Source organism: Nuphar pumila, chromosome 11 (genome assembly GCF_984573655.1).
Source record: "Nuphar pumila chromosome 11, dmNupPumi1.hap1.1, whole genome shotgun sequence".
Lineage (NCBI taxonomy): Eukaryota > Viridiplantae > Streptophyta > Magnoliopsida > Nymphaeales > Nymphaeaceae > Nuphar > Nuphar pumila.
In genome coordinates this window covers 8,215,359-8,230,832 of record NC_143259.1, presented here as the reverse complement: position 1 = coordinate 8,230,832, position 15,474 = coordinate 8,215,359, and the positions used below count along the sequence as shown (strand labels likewise).

Genomic DNA, 15,474 nt, shown 5'->3' with positions numbered 1-15,474 from the left:
AACCATGCATACCAACAGAGGCAACAGTTGGACCCCATGATGTGGCTCCATATCTTTTTAGCATAGGGTTGGCATGCATATTGGATTCTGATTGACTGCATCGCGGCATCAGATTCCCAAATTTAAGCACCTGATTAGTCCCTGTTGTGAACAACTTTGAGCTCTTTTAAACAACCTGGCTTTTAGACGCTTCAATGAATGATTCACCATTCCTGTTGAACTTCTTATCCCTTCTAGCCAACAATAAATGTTATACAAGAGTAACAATTCTCCACCTATAAAATGTCTTTGATTGTCATGCTTGAAACCAAACATGATTTCTGGAAAACAACCATTTTTGTCAACTTTTTATTCTGTTGAAAAAGACCCGTTTTTAACAGATGATACCAGTCTCACTGGAAATGATAACCAAACTTCAAAATTTTCTTAAAAGAATTGTATCACATAGATTCATCGATCATGCTCAGCCAGAGGAGTTATCAAATATGGTGCATCCTTGTAGCTTGCATACAAGGGTAGGTCAAGGGCTTTCTCTGCGATCCTTCTATCCTCGTGAATTCTCTCAATCAGGTCACTCAATGAAGGGAAATTTGCCTGAAAGTGAACATGGAAGAAAAAAATTTAAGATCCCAAGGAGGCATTCAAGAAGAATGTGTAATCCGCCATTCTGCAATGGAGATTCAGAATTGAACAGCACTACCTCAGGTCTGATGTAGCCAACGATAGCAAGACAAAGCTCTTCACCATAGAAATCCTCGTTAAAATCATGAAGCAACCAGGGTTCCTGAAATAGTCTATGCTCAGTCACAGTAAGATTGACATTTCTTGCAGTTTAGATGGATGTTCAATATCACTTTCAAGAATAATTCAGTAGTTTAGTTTACAATTAAAGCTCGGGTGATAATATAGCAAGTAGTAACAATCATTGATGCAATACTACCGGTTAACAATCTACAGAACAGTGAAAAATACATAGCACGGACATGGATTGGTTAAGTAGCTGGAATCACGACACTTAGGGTTAAACCACATAGAGACTATTGAAGATTCTTTTCAATCCAAATAGCTACCAGAGCCATATTAACTTCCCATAGTTGAGACAAGCCATGAGTGTTTCTTAAGTGCAACTATCATGAGATTACATTTACTCGTTCAATGAAAAGTAATTATCATTATGAATGGGATCAAACCAACCAAATACTTACAATAGTCTTTTCAGCATTATTGAAGTATGGATTCCAACCAATGCTCATCACCATCTTATAGACACCCCGAGTTGAGAGCCCAGCCCAACCAAAGTACACCCCTGAGGCTCTCACTGAAAGTATATCCGCAAAGCCATCTGGTGATATATTAGCTGCAGAACCAGTAAGAAGTCCATAAGCACATTTGTGCAACTTCATTTCAAACAAAATACCCTTGATGAGACTACAATCAACATGCTTCAATTGTCCCAGAACGTTATAATGGTTCTGTTATAGCAAATTATAAAACATTTTATTATGGCCCTGTCGATGAATCATATATGCATGCAATAATTTCATGCATTATAGATGCTGTGCAAGTCTCCATTTACCACCCTCATGCATCTTGAGCTTTCTGCAAATGACATATCGGTTCAACAACCAGCATGCTTCTAGAATAACACAAGTCCAAACATAATGGACCAACCTAAATATTTTGGAAGGTTACAAGCTCAAAAAACTCAGTCAATGTAATATGAATATACACTTTTCAAAAATTTATGAAGAACTTCCACAAATGAATAAATGAAACTTATAAATTTGTAAAGGCTTTTTCTGAGAGCAAAAAAGGGGTGGATCCTCAATCAAGTGTTTTGTCTACATGAATGTACAACTTTTCCAACAAAATGATATCTATACACTATAAAATTATTGAAAGGTAATAAAAGTGCCACAAATGAATTTTTTTGCCAGGGTTTAAGTTTTTGTTGATAAATTTGACCTAGTAAGAATTACATACATCTATAAAGGTAAAATTTTCTATATCACCTGACACATTTGAAATTAATTTCTTAGTCCAATGAAAGTAAAACTATATTGAGATAGCAATAACTATGGTTCTCTTACGTTTCTGAAAATATATAATCTTTAATGGATTTTGTGAGCATAGTGGCCTGATAAAACAATCGTAAAAAAAAATATATGCTACTATCATCAAGATATACATTATTCTGTCCTGCACCTAACAATGGCGCAGAATGTAATCATCATTCTCACTGGCAAGATGTAACTACTATGTTCAACCTGACCATAATATATTTGGCCTTATTAAAAGATAAAAGGAACAAAAGGTTCAGAAGAATAAATATGTACAAATTAGATCATTATTCTGAAATATCTTTTTAACATACCTGTAGGAATTCCAAGAACTTTTGAGCCACGACCAAAGCCTTTAATAACAGGGCCTCCAATGTACCAAGGCTCGATAGGTAAAGTACCTTCAATCCCTGTGTTTGAAATCCATCAGATGTAACAACCGACCAGGTGGAAGCAAAGGGAACCAAAAGACTTTCCAGAAAGTATTGAATGCATACAATCTTCAAATGGTGGTAAACCCCACTTCTCAAGGTGCAAATCCAGTAGAGAATTAATGACCTCATCTGCGGAGCTGTAAAGATGGGTTTGCTTTGGAACAGAAGGTACAGCAACTACTGCCATTCCAGCAGCCTTACCAGCTGTGACACCTGGCCTGATGAAAGTATTGATCAGGACTCAACTCTCATTTCACATTGCAATAACATAAAAAGAATGCCCAAACAAGGATATAGCAGCTAATGATATAGAAGATAATTACTTAGTGATTATTAAGTAGAAACTTTCATGGAGGTTCTCATTCAAAAGATTTAACAGTTGACTCATCCAAACTTTTTGAATTTCCCAAGTCTAGAGGGAAATGGTACAAGTTCTTTGGGCTGGACATAATGCTTCTGACATTTACTCAAAATATCAAACTCACAATGGTCATTTGCACAAAACTGTCAGCTCTCATAATAATTGGGCGAATCAATGAAAATAACAAGTTAACAACTGTTCCTAAAGTGGCCTACATACACCGCAATATACATGTGATAGAACTCAGCAATATCGGAATTGATGTTAGAATGAAACCAAATCACTTTATCAAATGAATGGATCCATGAGCAAAAAGCTGGGTTCTTCCTGGAAATGTTATAAGCAACAGTTTCTCAGTTGTTAAGACTCGATTTATCATCTCATAAAAGCAATTGTCACCACAATATAAGATTATGGAATAATTTTCACAAATCATTATACCAATTTACAGATATGTTCTCCGAATAAATTATACAATTCATTATAGATGCGCCTAAGGGACAACAACAACAACTACGCCTAAGGGACAACCTGGCTGAAAATGACAAAGACGTTCCTAAGGAGCTTAACTGGGACCATCCTGGAATCCTGCAAACCACCCTTGAAATCAATCAAAACCAAATCCTTGTACCCAAATTATGAAGATAAGAGTATTCAAAGCTTAAACTGTTCTTGTGACAGAACTTGAAGACTCAGGTTATTGTCTTCATAAATGCATAATTTGCATTTCCATGGATATCAAAAGTGATTGAGACAGCTTATTCATGTATATGGGTGATACAGAACTCTGTATTTGCTAAAAGCCAGGATTAAGAATTTGCTACTGCACTGACTGTAGCCTTTATTTTTTATCCACTACTCAACCAAAGCACCCACCATGAAAAAACTGGTCCCCAAGGGTGCCAGGGTGCGATAATCTTAAGCCAACAACTTTGGTTAACAGCAGTGCCACACCTAAATACCGTCCTCCAAGACATTGAGGAGGGAGTGGAAGAATATTAAAACCATGACACCACATCAAGTCCAACAGGCTCTGGCTGCTACAGCCCATTTGTAGGTGTTCTCTACTGGCTTTCTTAACACGGTAATGTACAGCCGTCCTACCTAGTACTAAGAATAAAATAACCATACAAGTGTCAATTTGAATTGATAAATCAAATTGGTCCTTGCATGCTTTAAGGGTCAATCCAACAAACCAGCAAGAAATCCATGCCTATTCACAGTGGCCAGCCTTGGAAGCCAAGAGCGGCACTTATATTGTGCTCGCATGTTGCTGTATTGAGCACCATAGTAAATAGGCCCATATGATGAAGATGCTGGTAACAATGCATCTCATATATGAGCTCATGCTTATTCTAGCAATGCCTAGCAATAGATTCCTCTTGTTCGGTCTGCACACAAGCCCATGCTCAATGTCAACGCCTGATGATTAAAATTATTTCCCGGACACGGATTGTGAGAACTGAGAACCCAAATGCAATAAAAAAAAGTGTGTAAAAGTTTCCAGCAAAAATTTCACGTAATTACTAGTCCACATGATGTTGAAATAGAAAAAGAAAAATCTGAACCCTGTATTACAACTTTGAAAGAGCTGATAGTACATATCAAAAGTAGATCAATTTTTATGTCAGTGCATCATGCCTTGACTGGTTGCTTTTTCCCATGTGTCCATTCATGATAATTGATAGTTTACAAACCAATGCATATGATGGAATGCATGGAAGGCCATAATAGAAATAATGAAAAAGCACACATGAACAAAAGATTTCTGATACAACTTTGAGAATGTAGCACATTGGAATTTTTTGTCAAAAGCAGTGATGATTTGAACAATGAACCTGTAAATCTTGCTTCCTTGCCAATTTAACCATGGAAAGTAATGGAGGAAATAGCTACACTTATTCTATATACATACATGTGCTTGCAACATGGACAAATGACTAAGTACTGCTGACAAGTATAAACAATAAAACTTACTATATAGTAGCATTGTTTTTTGTTATCACATCACTTAAAAGAACCTTATAACTAAAATATGGAAAAACAGTATCAACATGGTTATAGAATGATAACTATGCTACTGAACATCAATTTGCTATTGCTGTTGACAAATGTATAATGAAAAAATGTGGAGTACGAATTTTAATAGCAGCATGTGGGTAGACGAATATCCCCCCTCAGAAGAATGCATAATTTTCTCCCATATGGATTCCTGTTCCTTCTGACAATAAAGCAGGTTTCAAACATCAGAATAAAGGATAAGTGCTCTCTTACAGTGAATCCTCAACAACGAGGCAGCTGGAAGGATCAGCATTCAATTTCTTACTAGCTTCAAGAAATCTATGAAAGCAAAATAAACTTGGAAGTTAGATGCCATCAGGTAACACTGCAAAAAATATTGGTTTATATATATATATATATATATGATCCACACAAACATTAATAAAATGATTGGTCCTTTGTAAAGGAAGCCTCACATTTCAGATGATGGTTTCCCCTCTCGCACTTCATCACCACCAATGATAACAGAAAAGGATTCTCTCCATCCTGCATGTGTACAAATATTAAAGAACAAAGATTTGAACTAGGATTTCTTTTTCCTTTTGGAAATGAACTGGGACATATTGAAAATGCCACAGTTTGGAAAGTGTCATTGGCAATTCCAATTAAAATATTAACTATGGTTATGTAAATGATTGATACCGTGATGATATGATATCTTCTTTTCTATACTAGCCTTGGGAGAGTTTGAAGCTAGTGCAATCTGCACACCATGATTATGCAAATGTTTGATAAACCTGTCAGCACCAGGAAGTGCATTCATCTTGGACCAACTGAAACAATCAAATGCCAAGTGAGCCATTAAAACAAGCAATAATTTCAAAATGAATTCTAACTCAAAATATAACAATAAGGGATGTGACATTGAAAATTATTTCAAATTCCATTCCGCCTCATGTAGAACACTAGAAGTACATGACATGATTTCTATGATCACTCAACATTTTCTGTCCAACCTTTTAAATGACCCCAACCTAGGAAAAAGAGAAGGTGTAATGCAAGCAATGCAATGAGTGAATCCTACCAATCAGAAAAAAATGGTGCAATTTCGGCCATGAATTGTTCTGTAGTGCAGGGAAGCCCATAATCTTCTATGATGGTGGCTGCAGCTTCTATTGGTGTTTTTCCTATTCTATTTAGTGCTCCTCTTCCATCCCATTGCTTGCCATACTTACCCAAAAATACTTTCAACACATCATCCACAATTCCTTCTGCAAAGGGAAAAATGAAATGAAACATGTGTAATTGTGTATAGATAGACATGCTTCAAGCAATTGCGCAAATATATTGCAAACATATAGTAGACAAAATTGCAAAAAAATGAATTAGTACTAGCAACAGCAGCAGCAGATCTACAGAAATAGTCATGGTAGTGGCATTACAGAAAAGAAGAAACAGTGAAATACCTGTGTTTATGAGTGTTCCATCTAAATCAAGAATTACACATGAAACGAGTCTTCTAAGTGAAGGCGTCATTGCTGTCACGTTTGCAGGTTCAGAAAGTTATTTGGAAGGAGCACTCATGCCACCTGAAAATAACAATTACTAAAAATAAGCTCACGCAAAGAATTACTTTTCAGTAAATATATTCAGATCATGCTGATACAACTCAAACAGTTTGGGCATAACTCAAGTTTATCCTGCCAAACCAATCATGCCATGGATGCAAAGGAACTAAACCACCCTGAGTCTCGCACAATATCCCAAGAACCTAGGCTTGATGATTTGGAAACAATTTAAGTGCTACTTCAGGGAAATCAAACAGGATACTACAATGTCATTGACGTGTTTGCATCATCCACACACACGCACACACACATGCATGTGCATATAGTTCTGAGGAAAGTTGAATACTTTTTAGAATTAGCTGGAGATAGTTTCCTTTCACTGCCTAAAACTCCACAGTAGCATTCAATTAACTTAACCATAGAGCAACATACTGTTTACAAAACATTCCAAACTTTCTCGTGATCCATTTCAATTCCACCTAAACAGCTGCTATCTAAATACAATGCAATATTTAACCTTGTAAATGAACATGGTATTGATGCACCAGTCTTTTAAATTTATTCCTCTGATCAATTTAGCCTGAGAATATCACCTGGGCCACTGAATCGGTGCAACCACTGCTGACATTTAATGCCCATAAGAAATCTCCAATTTGGCTAGCAAGAATGAAAAAAACAGCAAGAACCAAAATTCCAGCAAACGGAGGAGAAAAAGAAAGACAACCTATTCCCAATTAGAATCCCGCAATCCCTTTTCAAGAACTTCATATTTTCCAAAATACCTCCAAAAAATGCACCAGTGTAGATGACGACCCAAGTCGTTAGTTTGACACAACTGAGAAATGCACCCAATATTAACCAATGAATGAAGAACGCATCTTCGTAAAAGCCAACACATCAACCATCCAAACACGTGATTAAAGAAAAGACATCACAAATTGCGAATCAAAATCTTACGTACCCAATTCAATTGCAGGAAAACTCTCACACAACTGACCATAAAGCAGAACAAAAAAGAAAACCAATTCCACCCAAAATCGCATAGTTAATCATGAAATCATCCATGGGTGTACCTAAGATTGGTCAACGACTACGGAACAACCTGTTCTTGCCAATTCAGTTAAAAAACCCAACCTTTAACGCAAACTCCCAACAAAACTTATGTTGTAGGAAAAAATTAGCACCCGTTGCTAAGTAAGAAGAAAACCCAAGAGAGAGAGAGAGAGAGAGAGAGACCCCTAAGTGACAAACAACGATGGAAAATACACCCCACGAAGGAAAATGTGTAATGCCAACGCATCAAATAAGAATCAGAAAACGAAGATGAAGACGGAAAAGTGAAAAGAAGCACAGAAATTTACCACGATAGAAACGTCTCCGGAGTTCATGGAATCGTCGTCGATGAATACGGAAACGATTAAATTGAGAATTTGGAACAAAAGATATGCTGGGATATAAATAGGATTTAAAAGCAACCGAGGGATATATTCAAAGCAACCACTCACTCTCTCTCTTAGGGATGAAGACGGAAAAGTGAAAAGAAGCACAGAAATTTACCACGATAGAAACGTCTCCGGAGTTCATGGAATCGTCGTCGATGAATACGGAAACGATTAAATTGAGAATTTGGAACAAAAGATATGCTGGGACATAAATAGGATTTAAAAGCAACCGAGGGATATATTCAAAGCAACCACTCACTCTCTCTCTTAGGAATGGCAGTGGACCGCGGGAAAACGTCGATGGCTCGGATTTTAGTGAGATAGACAAGCAGTAAATCCTATTTATGTCCCAGCATATCTTTTGTTCCAGTTCCGAAACCCAAGTACAAAGAGTAGAGTTTGATGTTGGAAATCTTGTCCCAGCCTTACAGCATTTTGCTGTTTTGCAAATAAGTCCCCGCCTTTCGTTTAACCCTTGCAAATTCATCCACAGGTTAAGGATCGCCCCTACCCTCTCATGCCAACTAGTAAATGCCCATCAAATGTCTATTTTACCCATAAAAATAGATTATTCTCACCTAACATATGCAACTCCTTTAAAAATTTGAGAATGAAAGAGAGTAATAATTCACCATTCTATTACAAGTTCCGAAAGAAAGGATTTCTGCTAAAAAAAACCCAAGTACAAAGAGTAGAGTTTGATGTTGGGAAAAATTACTAATGCAATATAAAAGATAAAAAAAATGTCAATAACCCAAAAATGCAACGAAAGAATCTGAGTTATTTTAGCCCCTCTAGGAATCTACAAATGCAGAAACACAAATTTGGCGGACTGAAGCGTGCATTGTTACGCTCGAAATCTCCAGGAAGGTCCTCAATATTCAATACTCTTAGATTATAGTAATTCTCTTTCTATTTAGAGAACTGAACACTTGATTTCCTGTACGTTCTTTCCATATAATACACTACACTTATAAGAGGTTCAAGCTTGGGATGCATCCCTAAGAGAAATCCCTTCAGCATCAAGAGACACAACTCTTGGTGTTTCATACATGTAACTATATTTTAAGCATGTTTTATTATTTGATTATTTTATATGTAATATGTTTGTAATTTAACTATTACATGTATGAACAATTGTGATTGTTGAAATAAAGTGACGGTTGATGATGGCCTCCCAACAATCATTTTATGGCCACATGACCTTACATCTTCCACTTGGTTATAAGGGATATCTTGTGTTTTTATGTTTGTTCTCATCTGGAACCTTACATACACACTTTTTGAGTAAACTTATTCATTCACCACTTAGACATACTTAAGTCTCATTTGATTCACATGTCTAGTGAAAATATCCTCAGTGACTCCCTTGGTTAGCAGATCTGCTATCATATTACTTGAAGATATATAATCCGCTGCTATTTCATTTTTCATAAGCATATCATGAATATATTGATATGTAACTTCAATATGCTTACTTTTAGAGCTATCAGCTCCTATTTGTATCAGTCTTATAGCAGCTTTATTGTTACAATAAAGTTGAACTGAATCTTTTTGAATATCCTATTTCAACTCATTTAGGAAGCGATTTATCCACACATTAAAAGTGGTTGCCATATTACATGCAATATACTCAGCTTCTTGATTATGTTATGCCACACCATTGTTTCTTGCATGACCGTGCAATTGCCCCACCTCCTAATATAAATACATAACCAGAGGTAGACTTTGTCGCATCTCTATCACCAGCAAAGTCAACATCAGAATAACCCACAAACTTTAAACTATTTAGCTGATAGCATAGCTTGAGTTCTTTCATTCCCTTTAGATATCAAAAAAAAAATTCACTGCTTCCCAACAAGAGAGCTTAGGATTACTTTTATATCTACTCACTCGACTTACAACAAAACTTAAATTAGGTCTAGTATAAATCTTTGCATACATCAAGCATCCAATTGCCTGAGCATAAGGAATGGTGTGAGTTTTAGAAAATGATTTTTAAAACAATATTTTTATGTAAAAACAATGTGAAAGCCAGACACCAAAGAATAAAAACCGTCTTGCACGAGTGGTGGAGTTTGGGTCAATCTTAGAGAACGAGAAAATACTTTGTATTCAAGCAAACAATTAACTACTCTTTATTGCAAAAAATAAAAGAATTAATTGATGAAATAATCTAAGAGTGCGGCCCTCTGTGGAGGGCTGAAACAAATAAAATAATAATGCCTTGTTACAAACCCAATTAATGAAATAAAATAAATTCTAAGCTAGAAAAAAGGAAAAAGTCTTCAGCACTTCGAGTCTTTAGTCCCCTTGATGTTTTGCTTTTCTTCTTTGGATATCACTTTGTTGTCCTTCTGAGGGGCTCTTTGAAGGGCCTTTTGAAGGGACCTTTTAGGGGCCTCAGAGGGCTCTTCGAGGGTACTTTCGAGGGCTCACCGCACGTTTGACTATTTCTCTGTAACACAAAAAGACAAAACAAACAAGCGAACAACGGAACTATACCAAAATCTAATGTTAGTTGAATGAAAACAAGAAAAAGACAAAAATCAAACAAACTAACAAACTTGTAACAAATTAAGAACAAACTAAACTAACATATAAAAAATTGCTAACTGACATGTAAAAACTATGTAACAACTTAACTAACTTGAAACAAATATAAAACTAACTAACAAATCTTGAATCAAACAAAAACAATTAACTATAAAACAAAGAAAACATGATCAGCACTAATCTAATTGAGCATATCATAAACTAAAACAACTTAATAATTCTAATTTAAGAAAAACATGAACTTCATTTAACTACCACTTATAAGGATTCAAATAGCCAAATCTAACTAGTTGACAGTGATAACATTAAATCCCAATCTATCTAAAAAATCTAATTCTAAATGACTAACAGATTGAAATACTTTTAACTAACCAAATTGCAAGGAATAAATTGAACTAACTACCAGTCGACATTAACAAACTAACGAATTGGTAAAATGTTAGATTATGCATTTCAACAAAACAAAAAAATGCACAGCCAATAAAAACGTGAACCAGAAGAAACTAACTACTTTAATAACATAATTGAATCTAACTAAGTTGCAAATCAAATCAAACTAACTCTAATTAACTAACTTCTTAAAACAAATGTAAAGAAAATATGATTTATACTACCTGATTATAACTATGAACTTAATTGCTGCCTACGCAAATCATTAAAACAAAGTAACTAACCTATAATGTAAAACAACAAAATACGGCTAATCTAAGGGGGCTGCACTAATAAATTAAATTCTAAAAGGAACTCACTAGCTACCATGTATTGTTGTAGTCTTAGAATTTTAATTATCTTGAATTATTCACACACGGTAGTGCATGAACTATTTGAAAATGCACAATCTGTGTGAGCAGTTGACAATCGGCTAGAGGAAATATATTCAGCATAAAAATTTTCTGAACCACAACTGTGTTGACTTCTTTACACCCGAGCCTCCAGCATTGGTATGAAGTTATTGGTTGTACAAATCAATATGACGGGTAAAACCGTGATAGGCACTCAAGGAATCGTTGAATCAGTTATGTCACAATAGCAGGGCTGATTGCCCGTTTCACACAGATGATACTACAACATCGTGTATCCTAAAAATTAATAAAATGATCTACCTTACCCAATAAAAAGAACTATTCACTACTTTTACGCTATGCTACTTGTAATGATGCAACAAACAAAAAAATTACAATATGCTACATGTGAGTCTAAACATGATTATAGGGATGCAACGGCTCAAGAATATATATGACCTAAATGCAGGAACGTAAATCACAAGCAACCTATCCTATATGCTATGCAAATAAAAATAAACAATGTGATGTATGCAATGAAAGAAAATAAATATGATAGTGTATGCACTCAATGAATAAAACAAAAATATCTAATATGTGCACCTAACGTAAAGAGAGGAGGGAGAAGAGGGAAACCTCACGGTCCGTCTCCGACGGAGGGGTTGAGAAGAAGAAGGTGGTATTTTCGTTGCAATCATACGCAGCTCCAATATCTCTTCGACGATAAGGGCAAGAAACACCGGTGACGACGGGGTTTAGAAGAAAGAACGAGGAAGAGAAAGAAGAAAGAAGAACAGGGAAGAGAACCGGCGTGAGAAGAGAAAAGGGAGAAAGGGGAAGAATAAGAGGCAGAGAGGAGAGAGAGAGAGAGAGAGGGGCGCAGATCTCAAGAGGAAAAAACAGCCTCCATGGCTGGAAAATTTCTATTTATAAAAAATATGAGGTTAAAAACATGTTTTCTATAGAAGTCCAAAATATTTTTAAAAATTCTAAAACAGGTCTTCCTCAAAACGTGTTTTTCAAAAAGGATTTTTTTTTCTAAACTAATTAAAAATTAATAAATACCTCCTAACCTAATTAAACTATGAATTAGAAAAATTATAAACTAGCTAAAACATTGAAAAAAATGCAGGGCCGAACTAGAAAATGTGATTTTTCTCAAAAATTCAATTTAAAACACTTCCACTAATGCAACGATAAAATGAGTTTTTAACACGATTTTTTCATAGATCATGCATAAATATGGATGAATAAAATGCAAAATATATGCATGATCAAGAAACATTCAACTTTTCTTGTCCATCTTTTGGACAATCATTCTTACTTAGTTTTAGACTTTTTACTATATGAGTATCCTTTGCCTTAGTACTTTTCATTCTAAATTTCTTTAGAATGTGGTCAAGATATTTTTCTTAACTTAGACATGGCAATCTCAATTTTTTATTCTTTTATATTTTAATTTCAAAGATATATGAAGCTTCACCCATATCCTTCATTTCAAATTGATAACTTAACCATGATTTAATCATATTTATCATGTCTATGTTATTTTTTGCAATTAATATGTCATTAACATAGAGAGATAACACAGTCAACTTACTATCACTATTCTTGACATGTACACAGTGGTCCAGACTATTTGCCTCATAACCCAACTCAGTTATAGCATTATAAAAAGTCAAATATCACTGTCTTGGTTATTGCTTAAGTCTATACAAAGATTTATTCAACTTTACTTTATCCTCTTGACCTTCAATTTTAAAACCTTTCAATTGTTGCATGAAAATAATTTCATTTAGTTCACCATTTAAGAAGGTTGTTTTCACATCCATTTGATATAGATCAAGATCAAAATAAGATGTCAATGCCAACATAATACGAATAAATGCTAATTTGTCTACAGAAGAATAAGTTTCTTAATAATCAATCCCTTCTCGTTGAGAATAGCCTTTTGCTACTAATCTTGCCTTGAATTTATCAATATAACTATTTGCCTTAAGTTTTTTTTTAGAACCCACTTACTACCAATTTGGTTATAGCATTATGAAAAGTCAGATGCCACTATCTTAGTGACTGCTCAAGTTCATACAAGGATTTATTTAACTTGTATACTTTATCTTCTTGACCTTTAAATTCAAAACCTTATGGTTGCTGCATAAAAATAATTTCATTTAATTCACCATTTAAGAAGGTCATTTTCATATCCATTTGATATAGGTCAAGATCAAAATAAGCTATCAATGCCAAAATAATGTGAATAGATGTTAGTTTGGGTATAGGAGAGTAAGTTTCTTCATAATCAATCCATTCTTGTTGAGTATAACATTTTGCTACTAATTTTGTCTTGAATCTATCAATAAATCCATTTGCCTTGAGTTTTTTCTTGAAAACCCACTTGCTACCAATTGCCCTATATCCATTAGGCAATGTGGCTAGTTCTCAAATTTTATTTTTTTCTATAGAGTCCAACTCATCTTTCATTGCTTCCTTCCATAGTTCAGATTCATTAAAAGCAACTACATCTTCAAAACTCAAGTTGTCAAGAGTTTCATTCAAGTTCATGGAATAACATAATTCCTCACTCAATGATGTATAATAATCATTCAAATAAAATGGAGGGGTTCTTATTCTTTTCTGTCCAATTACTGGTTGTGAAGTTTACTCATTATTGATAACTAAATCATTATGCTTTAACTCTTGAATAGGTACCCCAAAATCATTTATGATATCTAGGACACCATCATCTTCAAGATCAAAATTGCCTTCTTTGGTTTTCAAAAATTCTACCTTCCTACTCTATAAATTCTTTCTCAAGATTATATAGACGATATCCCATTGATCCTTTTAGGTATCCTATGAAAATGCATTTGATAGTCTTGCTATTTAACTTGTCTTTTATTTGACTAAGAATCAACACATGAGCAGGTGACCCCCACTTTTGCAAATGACTCAAATATGACTTTCTACTAGTCCATAACTCATGATGTGTAAGATCTACAACTTTAGAATGAACCTTATTTAGAATATACAAGGCAGTGCATATTGCTTCTCTCCAGAATTTCTTGGAAAGATTTGCATGTGCCAATATAGACCTTGTCATATTTATTAGAATTCTATTTCTTCTTTCTACTATACCATTTTGTTGAGGAGTACAAGGCATAGTTGTGTGAAGAGTTATATTATTATCATTGCAAAATACTTTAAACTCAACAAAGTTATATTCACCTCCTCTATCAAATCTAATAACTTGAATTTTCCTTCCTAGTAATCCTTCAACTTCATGTTTATATGCCTTAAACTTTTTTAGAGCTTCAAATTTCTTAGAGATTAGGTATATGTATCCATACATTGAGTAGTCATGTATAAATATGATGAAATATAATTTCTTTTGGTTTGTTTCTGTCGTTAAGGGTCCACATATATCTGTGTATACTAAAATTAGTAAGTCACATGACCTACTTTCCTTAAAAAAAGGTTTTCTAGTTATTTTACTTGATATGCATGGTTTACATCTTTCAAATTCTACATTTTTAAGAGAAAATAATAATCCTATGTGAATTATTATTTTTATTTTATTGGCATTTATGTCATAACCTTAAGTGTCATAAATATGCATCAACATTAAATGCACAATCAATATAACCAGAAATATTCATTGCATTATTTATAGAAGGAGTTACATTTAAACGAAAGAGACCATGGTCAGCATCATAGAAACCCCTAAGCTTCACTTTTTTATCTTTCTCAATAGTGACCTTGTCACCCTGAAAATGGATTGTGAAGCTCTTTTTAGGAAAGTCTCCTACTGCTAAAAGATTTTTTCTTATGGAAGGTACATAAAGTACACTTTTCATTTTTAGACTAATGTCTTCTATTTAAAGCATGTAGGTCCCTATCCCGACCACATCACTATAGGTATTATTTCTCATATACACCTTGTGATATCCAGGCTTCAGCTCCTTTATCTCTACAAGTCATTCCTTTGACTTAGACAAATATTGCATTGGCCTTAAATCAATCTACCATCCTGGGAGATCACCATCCATGATCAATAATTCAGACACAATGCAGACTATTTCATGTTCTTCAGTTACTTGTTTTCCTAGATTCTCTTTCTTGGTTCTATTTGGGCAATTATTCTTGAAATACCTAACCTTTTCGCAAGAAAAACATGCTCCATTGGTTGCAGTCTTAGAGTTTTTGGTTTGTAATGGACGCTTTTTGTTGAATTTATTCTTCTTAAATTTCTTGAAGAATGCACCTTTAGGCT

The 15,474-nt window shown here is 34.5% G+C and overlaps 1 protein-coding gene across 2 annotated transcripts; it reads right to left on the bottom strand.

The window, feature by feature from the left end:
* Window positions 1–334: 334 nt before the first annotated feature.
* On the bottom strand, window positions 335–7,896 carry LOC149821837 (bifunctional riboflavin kinase/FMN phosphatase-like). Of its 2 annotated transcripts, none has more exons than XR_016425914.1 (11): window positions 7,786–7,896; window positions 6,323–6,445; window positions 5,941–6,127; window positions 5,559–5,689; window positions 5,333–5,402; window positions 5,130–5,195; window positions 2,558–2,712; window positions 2,375–2,470; window positions 1,206–1,357; window positions 701–794; window positions 335–594 (listed from the first exon to the last, which is right to left on the bottom strand). XR_016425914.1 is itself a non-coding variant. In XM_089980645.1 (11 exons), exons 2-11 carry the CDS (start codon window positions 6,390–6,392, stop codon window positions 451–453), a joined length of 1,155 nt encoding a protein of 384 aa, XP_089836771.1. In that variant the 5' UTR covers window positions 6,393–6,445; window positions 7,786–7,896; the 3' UTR covers window positions 335–450. The 2 variants fall into 2 exon arrangements, 1 of the variants encoding a protein (XP_089836771.1); XM_089980645.1 differs by having other exon boundaries at window positions 701–784.
* Between the last annotated feature and the right edge of the window lie 7,578 nt (window positions 7,897–15,474).